The 20,209-nt window shown below is 37.8% G+C and overlaps 1 protein-coding gene across 5 annotated transcripts in view; it reads right to left on the bottom strand.

Moving 5' to 3' along the window:
• Positions 1-7,036: 7,036 nt before the first annotated feature.
• Positions 7,037-20,209, bottom strand: part of LOC103022499 (ephrin type-B receptor 3) — a 73,643-nt gene continuing 60,470 nt past the window's right edge. For 3 of the 5 annotated variants that reach the window (XM_049465380.1, XM_049465381.1, XM_022669808.2), the window contains exons 15-16: positions 14,962-15,117; positions 7,037-10,254 (exon numbers count right to left, since the gene is read on the bottom strand). In XM_049465380.1, the coding sequence (XP_049321337.1) occupies positions 10,146-10,254; positions 14,962-15,117 (265 nt within the window). In that variant the 3' untranslated portion in view covers positions 7,037-10,145. The remainder of the gene's footprint in view (positions 10,255-14,961; positions 15,118-20,209) is intronic. The other 2 variants (XM_049465382.1, XM_049465383.1) reach the window with 1 other exon arrangement.

Below are 20,209 nucleotides of genomic sequence, written 5' to 3'. Positions count from 1 at the left end.
GTCCCTGTTTTATTTCTCTGTTTTCCTTATTTCACATCCTCCTTCACATCCCTCTGTTCTTAAACTTTATTTCTTCTTTCTCTTCTTAATTCACTTTATTTCCTTTCTTCTTTCTCTTCTAATTATATTATTATTCCTTTTCCATTTTCTTTTCTACTTGTATTCCCTTTATTATATTTCTTATTTTTCTTCTTCTTCTTCTTCTTCTGTTGCTGCTTCTTCTTCTTCTGCTGCTGCTTCTTCACTGAGAGAGTGCACTGAGTGAGAGTAAGAAAATAGACAATAGAGAGGAAAGAAAACAAAAATAACAATCAGAGTTGGATTTAACTGTGTGTGTGTGTGTGTGTGTGTGTGTGTGTGTGTGTGTGTGTAGCTTTATTCTTTCTGAGTAACAAACAGCTAATCCACACACACACACACACCACAGCCGCTGTGAAAGAGATCTGCTCTAATTGGACGAGAGAGAAAGGGAAAGAGAGAAGGAGAGAAAGAGAGAGAGAGAGGAAGAGGAGAGAGGGGGAATATAATGTGTTGGCTGGGGGATGAGTTTTAATTATTGGAAATATTAAACAGGATTTTTAGCCTAGCAGTCACGAACAGGTGTGATTAACGAGGTGTGATTTTGACAGGGGGCATTTAACACAGTTAACAATGAGAGCGCGTCAGTGTGTGTGTGTGTGTGTGTTTTTTTTAACTCTTCTGTGTATTGGAGTCGGATTGTGTAAAAATGTGTTCTGTTTCTCTCATATTCACTCTCACTCTTATACAGTATCTTTTTTTAATTCAATTCAGTTATTAATGACAACCCCTGACAATAATGGTCTCAGGATAACACACATGATGGTCTCAGAAAAAAACATATGATGTTGATGATAATAGAATCAGCACAACACACATGGTAATATCCTCAGGATAAAACACATGATAATGTTTTCAGGACAACAAGTTCTGAAAAAAAGATCTGAGAACAATAGACATTATGATGGTCTCAGAACAACACACATGATCACAGTGGTCTCAGGATAAAACACATGATGATGATAATATTATTAGGACAATCCATGTTAAAGACCATGATAATGGTCTCAGACAACAGAGGACGACAAACATGATGATAAATTCTCAGAGCAACTTTAGGTGAAAGAGACATTAATCAGTTTACTGATGAAGACAGATGAGATTATGAGATTATAGGTGAGATTGGTGAGGTTGAAGGTGAAAACATATGATTTTATAAGAGTACATGAAAAACAGGTGAAATCAATAAGGTTAAAGATATGAATTTATTGGTAAAAGCAGTTGAAATGAATGTGATTGCAGATTAAATGATGAAATTACAGGTACAAACTGGTGAGATTAAAAGTGAGAATAATGAGGCTACAGGTCAGTTTGTTGCAAAGTTTTAATATGAGACTGACTCATTGATTCAGTTTGTGAGTATTTATAGTGTATTTGATTTGATCTCGTTGTTTAGGTGAGTGTTAGTGGGCTTTAGGGTGGGATGGGGGATGCTAGCAGCTATATGATCTTCAGACTGAGAAAGTGCAGAGCTGCAGGAGAGATAGCGAGATAGAGAGAGAGAGAGAGATAGAGAGATAGAGAGATAGAGAGAGAGAGAGAGAGTTTTGGCCGGCATGGTAAAGAGTGTGTGCAGAGTAGAGGAAAATCTATATCCGCCCATAAGCAGCCCCCTCACTACAAACCCACCCACCCAGCACTGCTTCACTGCTCCACACACAAGAGGGGTAAAAAAAAGAAAGAACAAAAAAGACAAAGGTAGCAATTGAATAGAGAAAGTCCAGAGAGAAAACTGGAGAATGGTTTACAATTTCCATTCCACCTTAATTGGTGCAGCAGTCACATTCCGACAACTGACTTGGCTTCTTGTTTGAGTTTTCTGTTCCACCTTAAATAGATTCTTGTTTGCATTTTCCATTGCACCTTAAATTGTGCAATAGTTACACTCTGGTAAATGAGTTGACTTATCATTTAGGTTTCTTATAAAATAGCTTCTATTCACCATACCACCTTAAATGATGCAATAGTTACACTCTGGTAAATTAGTTGACTTATCATTATCATCAAGTTTTCTTATGCCACCTTAAATGGTGAGACCTGTACAGTTTGGCATCAAAGTTGGCATTTTTTTTATTCCACCTTAAATTGATAAGCAGTTACATTTGGACACCTGATATTACTTTATTGTTGTCTTTTCCATCTATTCCACCTTAAATGGTGTAGCAGTTACTTTCTGACACCTGAGTGTTTTTGTTTATATATTTTTTTGTTTCCACCTTAAATGATGCAGTGATTACAAGCTGGCACCTGGACGTCTGGTTTGAATTTCACTTTCCATCTTAAATAGTGCAGCAGTCACATTCCGACAACTGATTTGGCTTTTTGTTTGAGTTTTCTCTTCCACCTTAAATAGATTCTTGTTTGCATTTTCTATTGCACCTTAAATTATGCAAAAGTTACCCTCTGGCAAATGGGTTGACTTATCATTATCAGCAAGTTTTCTTATACCACCCTAAAAGGTGAGACCTGTACAGTTTGGCATTCGGGCACTTGATCTTGCTTTATAGTTGTCTTTTTCATCTATTACACCTTAAATGGTGTAGTAGTTACATTCTGACACTAAATTGTGATTTTGTTTGATTTCTTTTAAATTGCCATCTTAAATTGTGCATTGGTTACATGCTGGCACCTGGATGTCTTGTTTAAATTTTTTTATTTCAACTTAATTGGTGCAGCAGTTACATTCCGACAACTGATTTGGCTTCTAGTTTGAGTCTTCTTGTTTGAGTCCACCTTAAATAGATTCTTGTTTGCATTTTTCATTGCCTAAATGACCCCTAAATGATGCAATAGTTACACTCTGGCAAATGAGTTGACTTATCATTAAAGTTTCTTATAAAATAGCTCCTAGTCACCATACCACCTTAAATGATGCAAAAGTTAGACTCTGGCAATGGCTTGACTTATCATTGAAGTTTTCTTATACCACCTTAAATGGTGAGGTCTGTACAGTTTGGCCTCAAAGTTGGTTGTTTGGTGATTTTTCTTTTCTAGACCTTTTTACTTATGGTATCAGAGTTGGATTCTTGTATGCATGGCCTGTTCCACCTTAAATAGCTCTTGGTTTGCTTTTTTTTAAAATCCACCTTAAGTGGTGCAGCAGACACATTCAGACACCTGAGTTGGTTTTTGTTTACATTTTCAATGGCAACATTTACTGTAGTTATAATCTGATACCTGAGTTATCTTCTTGTTTTATATTTTGTTTATTCCACCCTAAAAAATATCTAAGTTGGCTGTTAAATTATCCATTTCACCTTAGAATAACCTTTTTTGTTCCACCTTAGGAGAAGGAGAAGCAGTTACATTAGGACACTTGAGCTAGGTTTATGATTGTACTTTTTATTTATTTCAGCTTAAATTATGTAGCAGTTACATTCTGACACCTGAGTTGTGTTTTTGTTTGATTTTTGAAATGGTGCAGTGGCTACAAGCTGGCACCTGGACGTCTTGTTTGAATTTCCCATTCCACCTTAAATGGCGAGCAGGTACACTGTGACATCCAGGTTGGCATTTTGGTAAAAAAATTCTGTTCCACCTTAAATTATCGGAATTACTTTGACTTCTTATTTTAGTTTTCTGATTGTACCTATAATGGTGCAACAGGCTTTGTATTTAAGGTGGAATGGATCTTTTAAATAAGAAGCTGGCAAATAAAACACTGCATTTAGCCTGAGTTTGCCTCAGACCAGATGGAGATGTTCAATAATCTCTTATTAATATACTTTGAGTTATGTGTTAGGAATGTATGTTATGAAATGCAACAGACAATAATTCACACACTGGAGACATTAGAGGTTTCGTTTCTTAAATAATTTAATTGAAAAAGGGTATTTTAAAAATATTTCTACAAGAATGCGTCATTTAATCATTTTTTGTGGTTTTTCTTTCTTTTTTTTGTCGTCACCATTAAATACATCTTGATGCTTTCCAAGAAAAACAAAAGATGAAAGAAAAGAAGAAAAACAATTGCATCTAGAAATGTAGTTGTTTCTGGTCTGTAAGTACAGTACTGTCAAAACGCCTCGCTCCCTCACTTCAGCAAGATCCAGAGAGATGAGAAAACAGGTTTAAATGCACCAGAAAAAAAAAATAAAATTAAATATATATTTATATATATATGTAAAAGATTATGGGTTGATGGGGTTTTGATGGTGAAGTATGGTGGTGGACGGGGCTAAAGCAGAGGAATGTTAAACCTGGGGGGATATGGGGGCACCACACCATTGGCACGAAGAGAGATTATGTGGGTCAAGCTCCAGTATAAACCAGTAAACACAGTCACTCACACACAGTCAGTCACACACACACATTCAGTAGCTCCACACACATTCTGTAGCTCCACCTTAGAGTATTCCTTAAAATATTTAAAATCTGTATTAATTAACAACACACTCTAAATATATAAGATATAAACTGCTGGAAGGTGGAGCTACAGTCTCTTATTAATATTAAATGAGATTTTTTTTTTATCACTATTCAATAAAGCATGTCCTCATACTTTTACAACAGTAGCTATGGAAGTGGGCACAAAAAACTTGAATTATGGGATATAGTAGGTGTGTGTGTGTAAGTGAATGAATAGAGTAGGCAGTTCGGGTTCAGCGTCGCCTCTGAATCGATACTTCAGAGCTGAAGCTGTCTGCAGTTTGTCGAGCAGGTTCTGAACACTGCTGGACTGTTCATTTTTTTTTTCTGCACCGCAAACATTAACTCGTTTAAACGGGATCGGCTGATTGATTGGTTAAGTAGTGTGTGTACTTGTGCTTATCTGTTGTTTTGTGTTCCTGTAGTGTTATGCAACTATAGCTGATAGGGTCAGTTTTGTATGGAAGACAAGCAGAATGTGGGGACTTTTATTATAGAAATCCAAAATCCTTTCGGACCTTTGTGTCCAAAATAGTGGATGTAATGTGTTTTTGGCTTCTTTTTTTTTTCAATGTTTTGTTGCACATATCACCAATTAAAATCATACTGTCCATCAAAATAGATGTTTACAGCCAATCAGAGCCATCAGCACACTGATAATAATTTTCACAAAAATTTCACTAATTGTATCTGATTTAGAAAACAGATTATGCATTTATTTAGCTGTTCAGAGATAGTCTTTGAAAAAGAATAGTACCAATTCTAAAATTGAAACATTAAAAACAGTGGAAAGTGGATCTTATTTAGGGTATTTTTTTTGGTAATTTCTTTACTTGTCTTAGAGTGCATATATATATATATATATATATATATATATATATATATATATATATATATATATATATATATATATATATATATATATATTGTGGCGTGAGGAGGCGGGGGAACCGTGGGTCCGCCCCACGCCGGAACTCACAGCCATGTCTGTCCCAGCCGGTGTGCATTCAGGACTGATTAAGCAGCCGGCTGGGACAGGTATAAAACTCAGCCTCAGCTCACTGGGGGGAGGACTCTTGACTGGGGAGCTGAGGGCTGAGGCTGCACGGACCTTAAAAACGACTACAAAAAGAGACTACTCTAGAGCCCCTTTGGGCTGAGTATGTTTATTTAAGTTATTTTGGGTGTGGTGGAGGGCGTTTAAAAGCCGAATAAAGGTACTTTTTGAGTTCATTTACTCCCCGTGTCTGTGTTATCTGTGCGCTTCCTCCTTCCGGGTCACAGTGGTCACGCCCCTAACCCCAGGGCCTACCACAATATATATATATATATATATATATATATATATATATATATATATATATATATATATATATATATATATTTTTTTTTTTTTTTTTCTGCATTTATGGGACAGATTCTATTCATGTGAACATTCCAATCAATTTAAATCAGTTCAGATGTTCACAATGACATTTTTAGGGTGTAAATATCATTAAAATTGCATCTTTTAGCACTGTGTAGTGACTATGGAGGCACCTACACTGTATATTGTATTATGATGGACTGAAGGACTTGAGTCTGAATTAATACACTTTTTTAGTACCTGCAGTTTGAGTTTTTTAAGCATTAGAAGTCACTTTTAATGCTTAATTTTCTGTTTAGTAGATGAAAATAGATTATAATATTTTTTTTCAGCCTGATTGCTATCTGCTGCACCAGTACCACACAATTCAACAAAATACAATATAGGACACCCCTTTTAATGCACTGAAGTTATTGATTAAATTGCACCTATTGCTGACACAGATGTGCAAATGCGAATGCCAAACACAACTTTTCTAATCTCCTTCTCCTTGATTTTTTGAGAAGAGAGAAACATTAACCTATTGGCGCCATGGTTGGCAAAACATTTAGGTGTCATGTGCAGTGTACAACCCAGATGGGGTTATTTGAGATGTAGCACTAAACAATTTTACAGTTCTACAGTAATTATGAGTAAAACCAACTCATATCAAAGTCATCATGAATCATGTAAGTTCTGGCCCCACATGTGGACCAGTTTAAGGCCCACATCTACACAGAACTCATTTTGTTTAGAGTGTAGCGGTACAGCAGATGAAAACGCAGGCTGAAAAAAATGCTGCATTGTTCCTTTAAAGGAGCAGAATACTGTGGTTCCTGCAGAGGGGTTGGTTTATTGCTTCTACAGTAGAGTCTGTGGATCCTGCAAGTGCTTCTACAGCAATCAGAACAGGCCAGGAACGAGCGAGCGAGAGTGAGAGAGAGTGAGAGACACGCTGATTGCGTCTGTTTTTGAAGGACAAAAAGGCAGATAATAGACTGGTCATCTCTTCAGGGCTGTAAATACAACCTACCAAAAAAAAAAGTCCAGACCAGCCCTGATCACGCCGGAATGCACAATGACTTTCACAGCTGTGCTGGAGGTGTTTCGTATGAGTTTTGGTTTGTTTCTACCCCTTTAAGCGTCCACATCCTAAGGCCTAGCGCTGGAAATGAAGGGATGCATTGATTCAGATGAATAAAATATATTACATCTGCCCCAAAAGTAAGCAAACAAAGACAAAGCTGAGTTGATGTAATATATTTTATTCATGTGGAAATGATGTACAGGTTGAAATCAAGTAAGAACGTGTCACGGTTTCGGCGTACATGGAAAACAATGCAAAAAAAAAAAAAAGAAATAAAACCCAATAAACAAAAAACAAGTTAAGACGGAAGGACTGTTTGGTTCCTAATAGGGTTGGGAGGGGCTTAACAGTGTTTTTAAGGGTGTGTTAGATGCTGAGTAAAACCTAGAAAAGCAGGGAAGATTAGAAACGGCGTGGAAGACGAGAAACGGGGATTGTACAAAGCTACGTGAAACTTCTTTCATGGGGAACAAAGCAAAAGAGGTCAGCCTAAATAAGCACTGCTGGAGTAAACAACAGCTTTAAACAGCACTGAAATCAATTAACCCTTAGAAGTCGCAGTTGCATCATCTGAGGCATGCTTTAATTTGGTACGAATTCATATCTCCATTTAAAGAAGGTAAAAAAAAAAAACTGTGCAAAGTGCAGATTGTAAACTTTCAGTCCGTCCTACATCGTATTTTAATGTAATCTGCATTTAAATGCATGTTTTCAACAGTTTTCAAAATTCAGAAGCACCTGCCAATACAGAACGTGGAAGTAACTCATTATGTAATTAACCACATAATTGCATAATTACTAGTCTTACACAGATGCTGATACTGTACCTGTGCCAGTACTAACATTAATAAAGAACCTTCAGCCCCTTAGGGCTTTCTAGGTCTTCAGATAATTTAGAGAATTTGGTTTATCCCTTTTTTATTCCACTTTAATTAAACAGAATACCTGGTAGTATTACTCTAGTAACAGTAGCGTAACATTTAAAAATGTAGAATAATGCTTTTAAAATGCTGGTAAAAAAAATGCTCTGAATGGTTGAGGTGTTTAATCAACAAAGACTAAAAAATAATCAAGTGCATCGCTGTTAGTTTCATGCTAACATAAAACTAGAATACCATAGAAGTGCTAGCAGGTATCAGCATTACAGTTTGGATTTTACTCTTTTATTTTAGGCCCAGTTTTGACATTTTCGGCCTGAACTTTATAGTAGTTCTTTTTACCAATGTGAAGAACCCTTTAATAAGAGGAAATAAAGAGCTAAAAATGTGCGTATACTGTAGCTGTCTTTATTTTAAGCACTTGTTTTTTATATGAGAGTACTAAGCCAGTAATTTTTAATTGTTTATTCTGTTTTATTTGTGACACAGTACACTGACTTCACCAAAATAACATAAATTAAAAAAAAAATGGACCAATATCAATATTAAAATTCATAGGTTAGTTTAGACTGGGTTGATGGTGTCTTCTGTCTGTTTAGTACTGGCAGGAATTAATATTGGTGTCAGAAGGGGGAAAAGTGGAATTGTTACTCTCTTTAAACTAGCATAGCAAAGACTGCAGACTTCTAAGGGTTAATCATACAGTAAAAAAGGGTGTGTTTGGGAATATGTGCTCGAAAAGCAAACGCAGCAAGCCTGAGAAACACTTACGTGTAAGTGTAAGGGCTCGGAAGACACGTCGAAAAACTGCATGGACACTTTGGGCTGCAAATTCCGTCTTTTTTTTTTTTTTTTTGGACGTTTTCATTTTACATGTTTTCTCGCACTTACTTTCTTCGTTATAAAAGATCGATTAGAATAACATCAAACACAACATCCCTTCTGTGTGAATTCTGTGATTCTCCTGTCATTGATTATAGATTTCTTTGAAGGTGGTCAGTCTTCCGTTCTTTTCTTTTGTTTGTTTTTCGTCCTCGTTTCTGACAGCTATTGGGAAAGAATAAATAGCGAGGTTGAGAAGAGATTAAACCTGAAAAGTGTAAAATGAACAAAACTTCGGTTTCTTTTGTTTTACCTCTTTTACCTCTTGCTCTCACTCTGAACAATGCACATATCCATAAATATGCATATATAGTATAATATATATATATGCATATATAACATCTATCATAGGTCTATGCACACATATTCAGAAATACATATGCATACGGCATTTATATAATGTCCAATTTGTGGTTTCTTCTTAAAAAAGAGAAATTCCTTAGAAAAAAATTCTTAATTGTCCACTGATTATTACAGCTGATTGAAATATACTTGCTCCTCGTCACAATTCGGCATCATGCGGTTTCGGCGCCCCCGCTGGCGGAGCGCAGCTAAAGCAGTATTGTACAGTATTCATGTGCATAACTGTTATACTCGTTCACTAATACACACGTAACCACACTCTATATAGAGAAGGGTCGTTCATTGCAAGTGCGCTGGCCATCGTTGCTGTCGTCACCACTGTCGACACACGATCAGTGATGATCGGCCATATTTCAACACAGGAACTGCCAGGTGCAGGAAATTAAATAGCGAGAGAAAGCACAGCATGATCCGCTTTCGCTGAATCCGAATCCAAATTCACCAGGCGATCTTCCTGCTGAAAGTCCAACATTTTCCCAACTGTTTTAGCTTCCATGACCTGGCCTGCAACTCTCCCGCTAGTCCTTCTCTCAGGCATAAGTAAAACACCTTCAATATGAAGATGAAGAATATGCACACACACACACACACACACACACCTATTCACTCACACTCACTCATTCACTCTGTCTCTCTCACACTCACACACACATAGTAGAACCAATCCTAGCACTGGGTAAACTCGTCTTTATCTGCCTCTTTCTTTCTCCAGTCCGATAAAGGCGGTGTGTAAAATCCGGGGGAAAAGTGGAGGGGGGAGAGTCGACCCGGCTCAGCGTGTCCCAGCTGACCTCACGGAAAAAAAGTACACACACACACATGCAGAAACACACCTGACGCCACAGCCCAGTGAGGCACGCGCAGGGTATGAAGAGAGTGGGGCAAGGGGGTGGGGGGGCGGTTTCCTTTCGTTTTTTAAAAAAATGTACAAAACAATTGTAATAAATGTCTTTTGCCCGGTGGAAAAAAACGCAGTCCAAAGAGGAAAAATAGGAAAAAAATAAATGGAAATCGAACAAAAAGTCAAAGTCATCCGAGGCACTGCGAGCCACTTGTACAGTTTTATCCGATTGGCTGAGGTGGTCAGGCAGCTGGGGTCTCCCGTCAGCTCTCTCCGGCACGGTCCTACCCTGCTCCTCCTCTCTCAGACCTGGACGGGCAGCGTTTGGTTCATCTGCAGTCTCATGTCCTGAATGCTGCCGAGAATCTTCTTCTGGTGTCCGGCCAACGTCACACCTATCCGCAGCAGATCCCTGTAGAGAACACAGACACAGAGAGTGTTAACTGATGTTCATTCTGATGAGTAATAAAACAAACGCTGATAATACACAGTGGAGACACAATGGAGACACAGTGGAAACTCTATATCAGTGATTTAAAATAAACAAAAAAACAGACAGTTCATACAGTTCATATATGCCAATTAAGCAGATTTGCAAAAAAAAAAAAAAAAAAAAAAAAAAACAGACTGATTTGATCACATCATGGTTGTGATGTCACTAAAAGCCAACATATTCACACACAGCCCTGGAAAATTGAAAGTTTCTGAATGAGTTTTCTGATTTAAATAAATTTATAGGTACATGTTTGAGTAAAATGAACATTGCTTTTTATTCTATAAACTACAGACCAACTACAGACTATAACCATATTGTCATTTAGAGCATTTATTCACAGAAAATGAGACATGGCTGAAATAACAATATAATAACCCAGGTTTTTAATCACAGTTTTCATGCATCTTGGCATGTTCTCCTTCACCAGTCTTACACACTGCTTTTGGATGACTTTATTCAACTCCTGGTGCAAAAATTCAAGCAGTTCAGCTTGCTTTGATGGCTTGAGATCATCCATCTTCCTCTTGATTATATTCTAGGGGTTTTCAATTAGGTAAAATCAAAAAACCCATTATTTCTAAGTGGTCTCTTATTTATGTATATTCTTATTTTTACATTTATATATCCATGTGTTCAGTTCAGCCCCAACCATTCAGCCTACAGCAGTTTAGCCCCACCCATTTAACCCATAGCTGTGTACCTGTGCATTTACACTAGCAAATGACAAGTGAAATGCTTTGCATTGTTACAAATTAATTAAAGTTGTAGAGGTTATGTGATTACACACCTGTATAAAGGTCAGTTAGACTAGAAGAGTTTTTTTTCTTTTAATCTCCCCATAATTAAATCTGAATAATGATTAGTATTTAAAAATAATCACATCCCTAATTACACATCAGACAAGAGCTGTTGGAGAAATATAAACTTATACACAACTTATTCCACACACACTATGACCTATTAAAAACAAGTCAATAGTCACAAGTACTTATTATAAAGTGTGGCCAAAATGAGTTTTTTTTATAATGCAAACTTGATTCAGTGAACATCAGAGCTAAAGCTTGCACATTTTCTCAGGGGGTTCAAACTTCCTGCAGCCAGAAACCTATCCTTATGTGAACAAAGTCTCTCAAAAGACCCACAGATGTATTTTATGAATAAAATCCATCTCTTCACAGCAAAAGATTATAGTTTGGTCAGCTTTTACATATTACACAGCATTTTTCTTTTAGCTCATGTCAGTTTGTATTGGCTCACACTAAACCACAGACCCCCTAAGCTACACTAGACTTAACCTAGTCTTTGTGAAGCATGACTTAAACCACCCAGGACTAAACAGAGCTTCAATCTGTGCTTTAAACAACAGTTTCTAAAATCATTATTTATACAAAACCTGCTCTTCATACCAAGGAAGTCACTCTGCTGAGCAATTAGCAATTAGCACACAGCTAACTCAAACATTACATGGAGTCACTTTAGTCTAAAAGTTGTTTTTACCTCAGAACTTCTGACAAATGGCGTGTGTGTGCATGTGTGAGTGTGTGTGTTCTCCTGAGCTCTAATACTCTGTGGGAATGGCGCCAGATGAACATCACGGTTAGGAAAGCGGCAAAGTGGTGGTAAGTTAGCAAACAACTCTGCCCCACCCACGTTTTATCTGCCCTGCGCTGACCTGTGTGGGTAAAAGGCAGCGCAGCGTGAGAAAAGGTGTGTGTGTGAGGGTCTGAACAGGTTTACTCAGAGACGGAAGGTCATTAGCGCTGGCTAATAATTAGCCAGGTTGTTTAGCCACGGTTAACAGATGCCATTTTCACACTGTGCACTGTGAACTTCACTTAATTATATATTACTGTGCACTAAAACTGCAGTCACAAGTGCATAAATATATGCAGTTTCTATATTTTTCATTAAATACAAAGTAATTTTCAATACAACAATTACACATGTGCATGTATTATACTGTGTTTAACATTTATCATTGATATTTTGTTGATTTTACAGTTCTGCTTGTATACCAAATATAATCCATACAAACCAAAATGCATAAATAAATACATTAATTTAACATTAAACTGATAACTAAAACAATTGTCTTTTAAAATATATTTAATCAAAAAAATTATTAGTTGACTAATTTTATATATTATAACTGTTTCAAAATATATATTTATTTAAGATGCAAAAAAGGAGAAAGAAACAAATCTTTCAAATTAAATTTATGTTACAAGTTTTTATTCCAAGTCATTGTTGACCATTTCAATTGGTCATGACATCAATCCTGACATTAGGCTACAATATGAAGAGAAACTGCTGCCAGATTGCATGTGTTTATTTTATGTATGTACTTTTCCTGTTCCTTTTTTGTGATATCATTTCGGTAGATCTTCTGTATTTATTTATTTATTGTATTCACATATTTTTTTTTTTTATTTGTAAGAATATCTCAGACATTTTAGTGTATTTTTATTAGGACATACACTAACACTTGTCGTTGTCCTGTTATTAAAGATAGTGTTTCTGGTATGCGCAGTGTTATCTGCAGGGATTTTAGACGGTCGGATGGTTTTCCGGCGCAGGGGAGACGGTCACATGCAGTAAAGCGGAAGTTTGCCTGTGCCAATGTAGACACAGCGAGGAAAGAAATGAGAACGGAACAAGCTGGAAATATGGCAATGACAGAACTCTTATTAAAGTATCAGCAGCAAATAACCCGGCCTGCTTCCTGTTCTTTTGTCAGCCTGGGTAATCTAATCTCCCCACATCGTGTTTGTTTAGCGCCGCAGCCCGTGTAACTGTAAGAAATATCACATGCACTTTTTCTGCTCCTGCTCGTTCCTGTGTGTGTTTTTCCCCTGTCGACAGACGGGACTGCGGGGAGGGCGATTAGCCTCGCCAGCGCAAGCGTCAGAACTGCGCTCGCTAACCGCTAACGTTCTTTTTTTTTCCCCTCACGTCCATCTCCCTCTCGGTGCGGCGGCGGAGAAAATGATAATAAATGAAGACCATTAGGAGAATTATCATCCATTAAGGACGGGAGAAATCCACTGATAGCTCCACCTGTCAGGTTGCCAAATTGAAACAAATTACCCACACCTCCATCCTCTATTATCCCTTTTAATGGACTTGATAAATTTATTATTATTATCTTTATTCATTTATTTGATCCTAACGGCCCCATTTATTTCCGCCTGCCCGTTTCTAGCTCTGACCTCTACACGTTCCTCGGATTCCGGTTTTATCGCTAAATTAATCGTATTAAAATTTTTGCTGCGTTCTGTAGCCTCCTTCCGCCTGAGCTTCGTTTGTGCTGGACATGTGATGCTCCACGGCCCCCTGTTCTGTCCCAACTCTTAATTATTTGTGCAGGCCGGTCCCGGTGCGTCCCGGACGTTTGCCTTGTCTTAGGTTTCTTCTCTGGGACGCTCCTGAGCTAGCTTAGCGATCAGTGTGCTGAATGCAGGCCAGTGTGAACAAATCAGCTCCGGACAAAGACTCCATTCTAGCCTGCCAGCCACACACTCTGCTGTCATCTGGGCCACCAGCACACGCTCGCCTGTTCAGCAGGGCTGCCTGATTCAACCTTAGTATTCCTAATGCTAAGTATCAGCTAATACTGATCCAAAATATATATATATATATATATATATATATATATATTTTTTTTTAATAGATAATGTGACATGTGATAGGAAATAATTATGGCGTCTTTTGAATTTTTCCATGTTCAATGGAATGCAGAAAAAAACTACTATATATTGTGATTTTTGCCATAATCACTTTTCTGTGTTTGCTCGGACAATTCTAGCCAGATGCAGCCGGTCACAATCATTACTACCCACTGCACTGTCCACTGTGTGTTTGATAATGCCTTCTATTACATATTCCTGTCACACTTAACACTCTGGATTAAGGAATGTAAGATGCCTACACAACTTCAGAAATGGAATATAATAGTCCTGTGCACCTACAATCAAACGAAGTGTTTAACCCCCAACCACAAGGTAACACCTCACAACTTATACAACTTATACTTATACAACCCAAGCCATCACCTGCAGTAACAGTATGTTAAGAGCAAATTCCCTTTGTTTTAAGTACGCAGCTTAAATAATGTGCAATTGTGTGTGCAGTTCTTCTATTTGGTAGCCTACTTACATATAAACAAATACATACCCAATTTATTTAAACACCAGCCTGATCCTGATCCACTAAAGCAAATCTGGGCATGGCTACTGTTTAGTAATCTGTAATAGACTTACTTATGTGGTTTATGATGCTGTATGACTCACTGTTTTCTGTAAACACAGACTAAAGGCCCATTAGCATAGCTAAAACCAGTAGCAGGCCATGTTTATAGATAACACTGAGTCATAGAGTATCACTAACCGCATAAACAAATCTGTTAAGAGATCACAGAACAACTCCACGTGATTTGTGATGAGCATCATCACAAATCACCTTACTAATTGATTTAAATTAAGATTTAAGATTTAAAATGTTTTAGCAACACTAAAGTAAAGCACTTATTAACTGTAATTCTATATGCTTAATAAGTGTATATATGTATATATGTATATATAATGTATGACGTTATTGCTTATGGAAGCTCTGCTGCACACTCACTCTGCTGTCATCTGTGCCACCAGGTCAAACGAGGCAAAGCCGGCGTTGAGGAAGTTGTCTCGGTAGCGGCTCATCTTAATGGCGTCCAGCCAGTCACCCACTGTGGTGAAGGTGGTGTAGTCAGGCACGCTGCGGTCCAGCAGGGGCTGCGAGGCCCTACAGGGAGAGAGAGAGGGCGAGAGAGACAGAGAGAGAGAGGGTTAGGTCACGCCGGGCCATCACCAGACCACCACACCCCCAAACCCCCACCACCACCTCCTCTCTTGGCCCTGCAGGGCTCGGCTCCGCCTGGGTTAACCACGCTGTGGCCGACTGGCTGGACGCCGCCGCTTGACGCCTGGTGGAAAGCTTAGAGGAGGCGGGAGGACGGAGGCCGTGGCTTCGGAGATGTTTACAAGGTAAAGCCAAGCCAAATTCACCATTTTAACCAATGAATTGTCTTCCAAAAATCACCCCCTATTTTTTTTTAAACAATACATGATCTTTTTTTTTTTTTTTTTACAATTTACATTTACATTACTTTTAAAAGTTTTTAGTTTTTTTTTTTCATGACAAGCCTTAAAAGTTTACTAGAAAAAATTTACACTCCGGATTTTGTATAATTTCTAGTTATCGACTGAACCTGAAAAGCTTAATTGACAAAAATAAAGAGAAACAATTGAGGTAGTGTATGTATCGCCAAATCCAGCTAGACTATAATAAACTTATGAATTTAGTCATACTGTGTGTTTTATGTCCTGTGGGTCCATTTAGAACTTAAGTGTGCCAATAACTCGTAATTTAAGCAACATACCAATTGCTAGGGTTTTAGCTTCTTAGCTTTAGCGTAAAAAATCTAACAACATTTAATGTATTGGCTAATTAACTATATTTGGGCTAAAAGTGGTTAAAATGTATGCTATATTTGAATTTTGGCCAAACTAGCACTTTAACGACACACAAAGTCAACCTGAGCTAAAGTGCTCAAACGAAAGCAGATCAAACGAGTTGCCAACTAAAGTAACTCTCACGCACCATAAAAAAGTCTGATATCCATCTTTTTTTTATTTTAAGCACAGGTCGCAATACCTGCGCCGCCCGTACACACTCGGTTCTGCTATAGAACATCACAGTCTCGGGCCAGACGCAGGCTGATCCGGGGCCAGATATGAGCTACCGCGGAGTTTTAATAACCCTCAGCTACGAGGTGGAGGGCAGCAGGGTCAGGCGGGGAGTAAAAAAGCCCCACTGTCCGCAGGCTCTGCTCTGCTGATCCTTGTCGTCGTTTGATGGCATTAGATTAATTAACAATTAAGAGCAGGCAGGAAAAAAATTAATAAGAGCGATACAGAGGCTCCTTTGAGGAGAGGAACCCACAGATGGACGGGAGGAATGGGGTTTTAATAAGCTCCCGCTGCTCGGACTGAAGGCCCCTGCGGTCATTATCCTGGGACAGTTTTCCCCCCTTTAAAAGAGCACTGTTAGAGCGGGGGTCCCGTCTCAGACTGAAGGGAAGCCCCTGTCGTACCTGCCAAAGGTAAAAAAAAAAAAAAAGGAAAAATTCCACGCTCACCTGTTGTGCTACCTTTACTTTAGGATCATGAGTCAATCCTGTACAGTCCAAGTGTCCAAGCAGCAAAGTTCTCTGACTTGAAACAATACTGGACTATAGAAATACTGTACATGTAAAAAAAAAATTACTTTTATTTTTCATTTTACAAGAGTTTTTTTTAGTATTTAGTATTTAAACTTATTTGTTCCTACTTTATAATAAGTATCTCTAATAATGTTGTAGTTACACAGTAATAAATATGTAATAACAGTGTAACTACTCGTGAACTACAGAACGATACAGATTTATTACAGTAGTACAGATTATTTAGTTTGATTAATGAATGAGTGTAATAGGGTGAGTGTCTAAACATGTTTATTTTTTCACATAAAAAGAATTAGTTTATGAGTGTATAGTTGTAGATTTCTACAGATGTTCTCTGGTATGTAATTAGGAATATGGTTGATTTTAAATACTAAAATTAAAATGACTTATTACGATTTTATTCATCTGTAACAATGTGAACTCCACCAGTAGTCACACTTAAATGTATGGATGGTTAATGAGTAACTACACAGTTATTAAGCCTTACTAGACACTTATTATGAAGTGGGAGCATCTATTCAAAACTCATGGGACAGTGTTTAAAAATTGTTACATCAGCAGACAGCTTGTGAATGCCCACACCTTTATGTGTTGTGAGGTGCTATCTTGTGAATGAGGCTGGACACTTGCTGATCAGCATGATCATTGCAATGGAACTTGAATTATCTATTAAAGTTCAAGCGAGGCCTAATATTGAGTACCAAGTGAATGGAACATTCCATTTCCAAAGTTTCCAAAGATTTCAAAGTGAGCATTTAACTTTTCTTAACCCACAGTCTCATGTATGTACTGAGAAAATGTCAAAGAAGGCACCTCCACCTACAGTGGACAGTGCAGTGGGTAATAATTATTGTGATTGGCAGCTTCTGGCTAGAATTGTCCATGCAAACAGCAACTCGGGCAGAAATCACATCCACATTCAGTGCAGCGTTCTTAAGCTTCAATGGGACATGACAAAAGTCATGGGATGCTTAGAGAACCCTTAAAACTATGCTCTTACGGAGTGTACAAGTCTAGAAGCAAAACAGACTCAATCAAACAAAAGCTAAAATTGCTACCAGGAGAAAACAATAGTGTTGATTAGCATTAAATATGTTGTCCACATTAGCATGTCGGGTTTAAGTTTACGTTTTTCACACTTACAACCCGAAAATCCACGTATAACTAAAACTTCAGGTGTTTAATTCATATTACGACCAAATATTTGCCCACATGATTAACTCACTTTTTAAATTTGGTGACAAATTTTGCTCACAATTCAATCCCTTGTGCCCGTGTGTTCGGTTCGGTTTGGTTATAAGGCTGTAGTGATGGATGCCATCACTCTCGCCCTGACTCTCCTCTCTCTCATTAAGCTCGGCAGGGGACCACCTCTCCGCTGGCCCGTTTAAAATCTCGTTAGCGGCTAATTAAAACCATTCCCATCTTTGCACTGCCTTAATCTAGCTAATTACTCTTCGCTAATCTCCTTAGCCATCGCCACTGAAGGCAACACATTGTTGGCCCCCACCCCTGTGTCTGCCCCGGACACACTGGCCATGTGCAGAAGGGCAGAAGGCGGGTCTAATTGCCCTACGCCAGATGCTAATTAAACAGCACGAAAAAGGCAGCACTATGCTAAGCATTGGTAAATGGATACATCAATCAGTTATTCATGAGGTATATGGCTGGATTTGATGGGATTGGTCATTTGGGTGCATTTTGCCAATTCTAAAGCTTAAAACTACATTTAAAAAAAAAAAAAAAAATGTTTTGTAGATTGTTGTTGTTTCCCCTTCTCAGTACGTTCCTGAGACGATGAGCTAATGCATAAAATCGCCCGTCCTGCCAAACTGCAATCACGTCCAGAGTTTTATTGACCGAACCCAAGCTTTGCTTGATTAGCATATCATTGGAAGGCTTCACATTACACTATAATTTGTCTGCTGGAGATGATATGCAGTCCAAAGATCTCATAAAGTACATGCCTATAGAAAATCCATGTTCATTTGTTACAAGTAACCACGTAACAAAGATAGCTTCTGTAATTAATCAGACTAATCACAGATAGAAAGACAGATAGAAAGTGCAGAGTGTGAAGTGTGGAGAGCTCTGCTGCATCAGTGCTCTTCTAAACGATAACTCAGCACAAATACAGTTTAGCCCTGAATGCCGACCAACGCAGACGTCGCAGCAAAGTCACACAGTGAGGAAATGTCATTCAGCCACACGCTAATCTCGCCAGAATGTCAACCTTGTGCTGCACGACTCGAGAGAGACATTCGGACACAAAAGCTATGCTAAGATTTTGCTATGCTAGACCCCAAAACACCAGTTACACAGTTACTTTCTTCTTCTTCAAGCTCAATGGAATATAGTGACTTGTTTGGTGAATAGACACTATATGCTACTATGCTGTTCGCACTAAAATAATGCCTCATGTTTAATTTCCACTTAGAGGTCCTAACCTAACCTGTCTAAACCAGTGCTGGATACAGAAACTCAACCACACTTTTATTTAGGGTGACCATATGTTGTCTCAATTCAGGACGTATGTGTCCCTTTTAAGAAACTAAAAATGCTGAATTTATAAATGGCCTAAAATATCTAGGGCTGATTTTCAGGTGCCTCCCTTCTGTTGCAGTGCTCATTCTGCCTCTATTTTAAGATACACACTTAATTACTACAGGAATATCAAGTATAACTGCTCTAAGTGGTCAACCACAGTCAATAAATGAGCTGATTCCAAAATCGACATTGCCAGATGTCCGTTACATTAGGTTGTGCATATTATTGACACTTCTTAATCTTCTTGAGAAGTCTGTAATCCATTACAGTTCATAAAAATAATGCTACCACACTAAATTCTGGTTTTAAAAAATGTAATGCTTGCTGAATTAGTACAAAGTACTAGATAACATCAGAAATTATTAGAAAACTCTGAAAAACCAAAAGAACCCCGCAACACCACCACAGCTCAATATGCTTGGAGGAGAACCCTGAATGCTAATTATATACCTTCATTACATTACATCCTATCAGGCCTCAAGGAGAATTTTCCCACTTTTTTCACAACTTGTAATTATGGGCTTGTTTAGGGGAGGGTTGTTTCTTTTACACACAATAATTTCTGTAAAAAAACTGTGGATTGAATACCTTTTCATGCAATTCTATAAATCTACTGCTTTTGATATAAAATCACAATACATGTACAGCACCCTCCATAATTATTAGCCTTCAACTGAAGTAAATAAAAAAAATCCTGACTAAGAAATAATTATTTTTTATTTACTTATTACAATTATGGGCACCCTAACAATTTCTTGGAAATGAATGTATTTAAACCATTTATGCAATTTCTACTGTAGTTTATAAATTGGGTCAAAGTTTTTTAGCAACCTTTAATTAGTAATTTATAACTTCCTGTTTCCCTGGGGTATAAAGATGGCGATACACACAGGCCTATTTCTCTTATTACTGTAGTCAAAAAACACAACAGAGACTACCATTTATAAAGCCAACCAATGTACTGTACGTATACTCTAGTGTACTCTAGGCCTTGTCTACTGTCCTTGAAAACAGATTTTACACTAAATGTCCTTAACACAAATTAGCAAATCTTAATCTTTATGG

This window comes from Astyanax mexicanus, chromosome 16, assembly GCF_023375975.1.
Source record: "Astyanax mexicanus isolate ESR-SI-001 chromosome 16, AstMex3_surface, whole genome shotgun sequence".
Lineage (NCBI taxonomy): Eukaryota > Metazoa > Chordata > Actinopteri > Characiformes > Acestrorhamphidae > Astyanax > Astyanax mexicanus.
The sequence above is the reverse complement of the archived record's forward strand: the minus strand, read 5'-3'. Positions and strand labels throughout refer to the sequence as shown.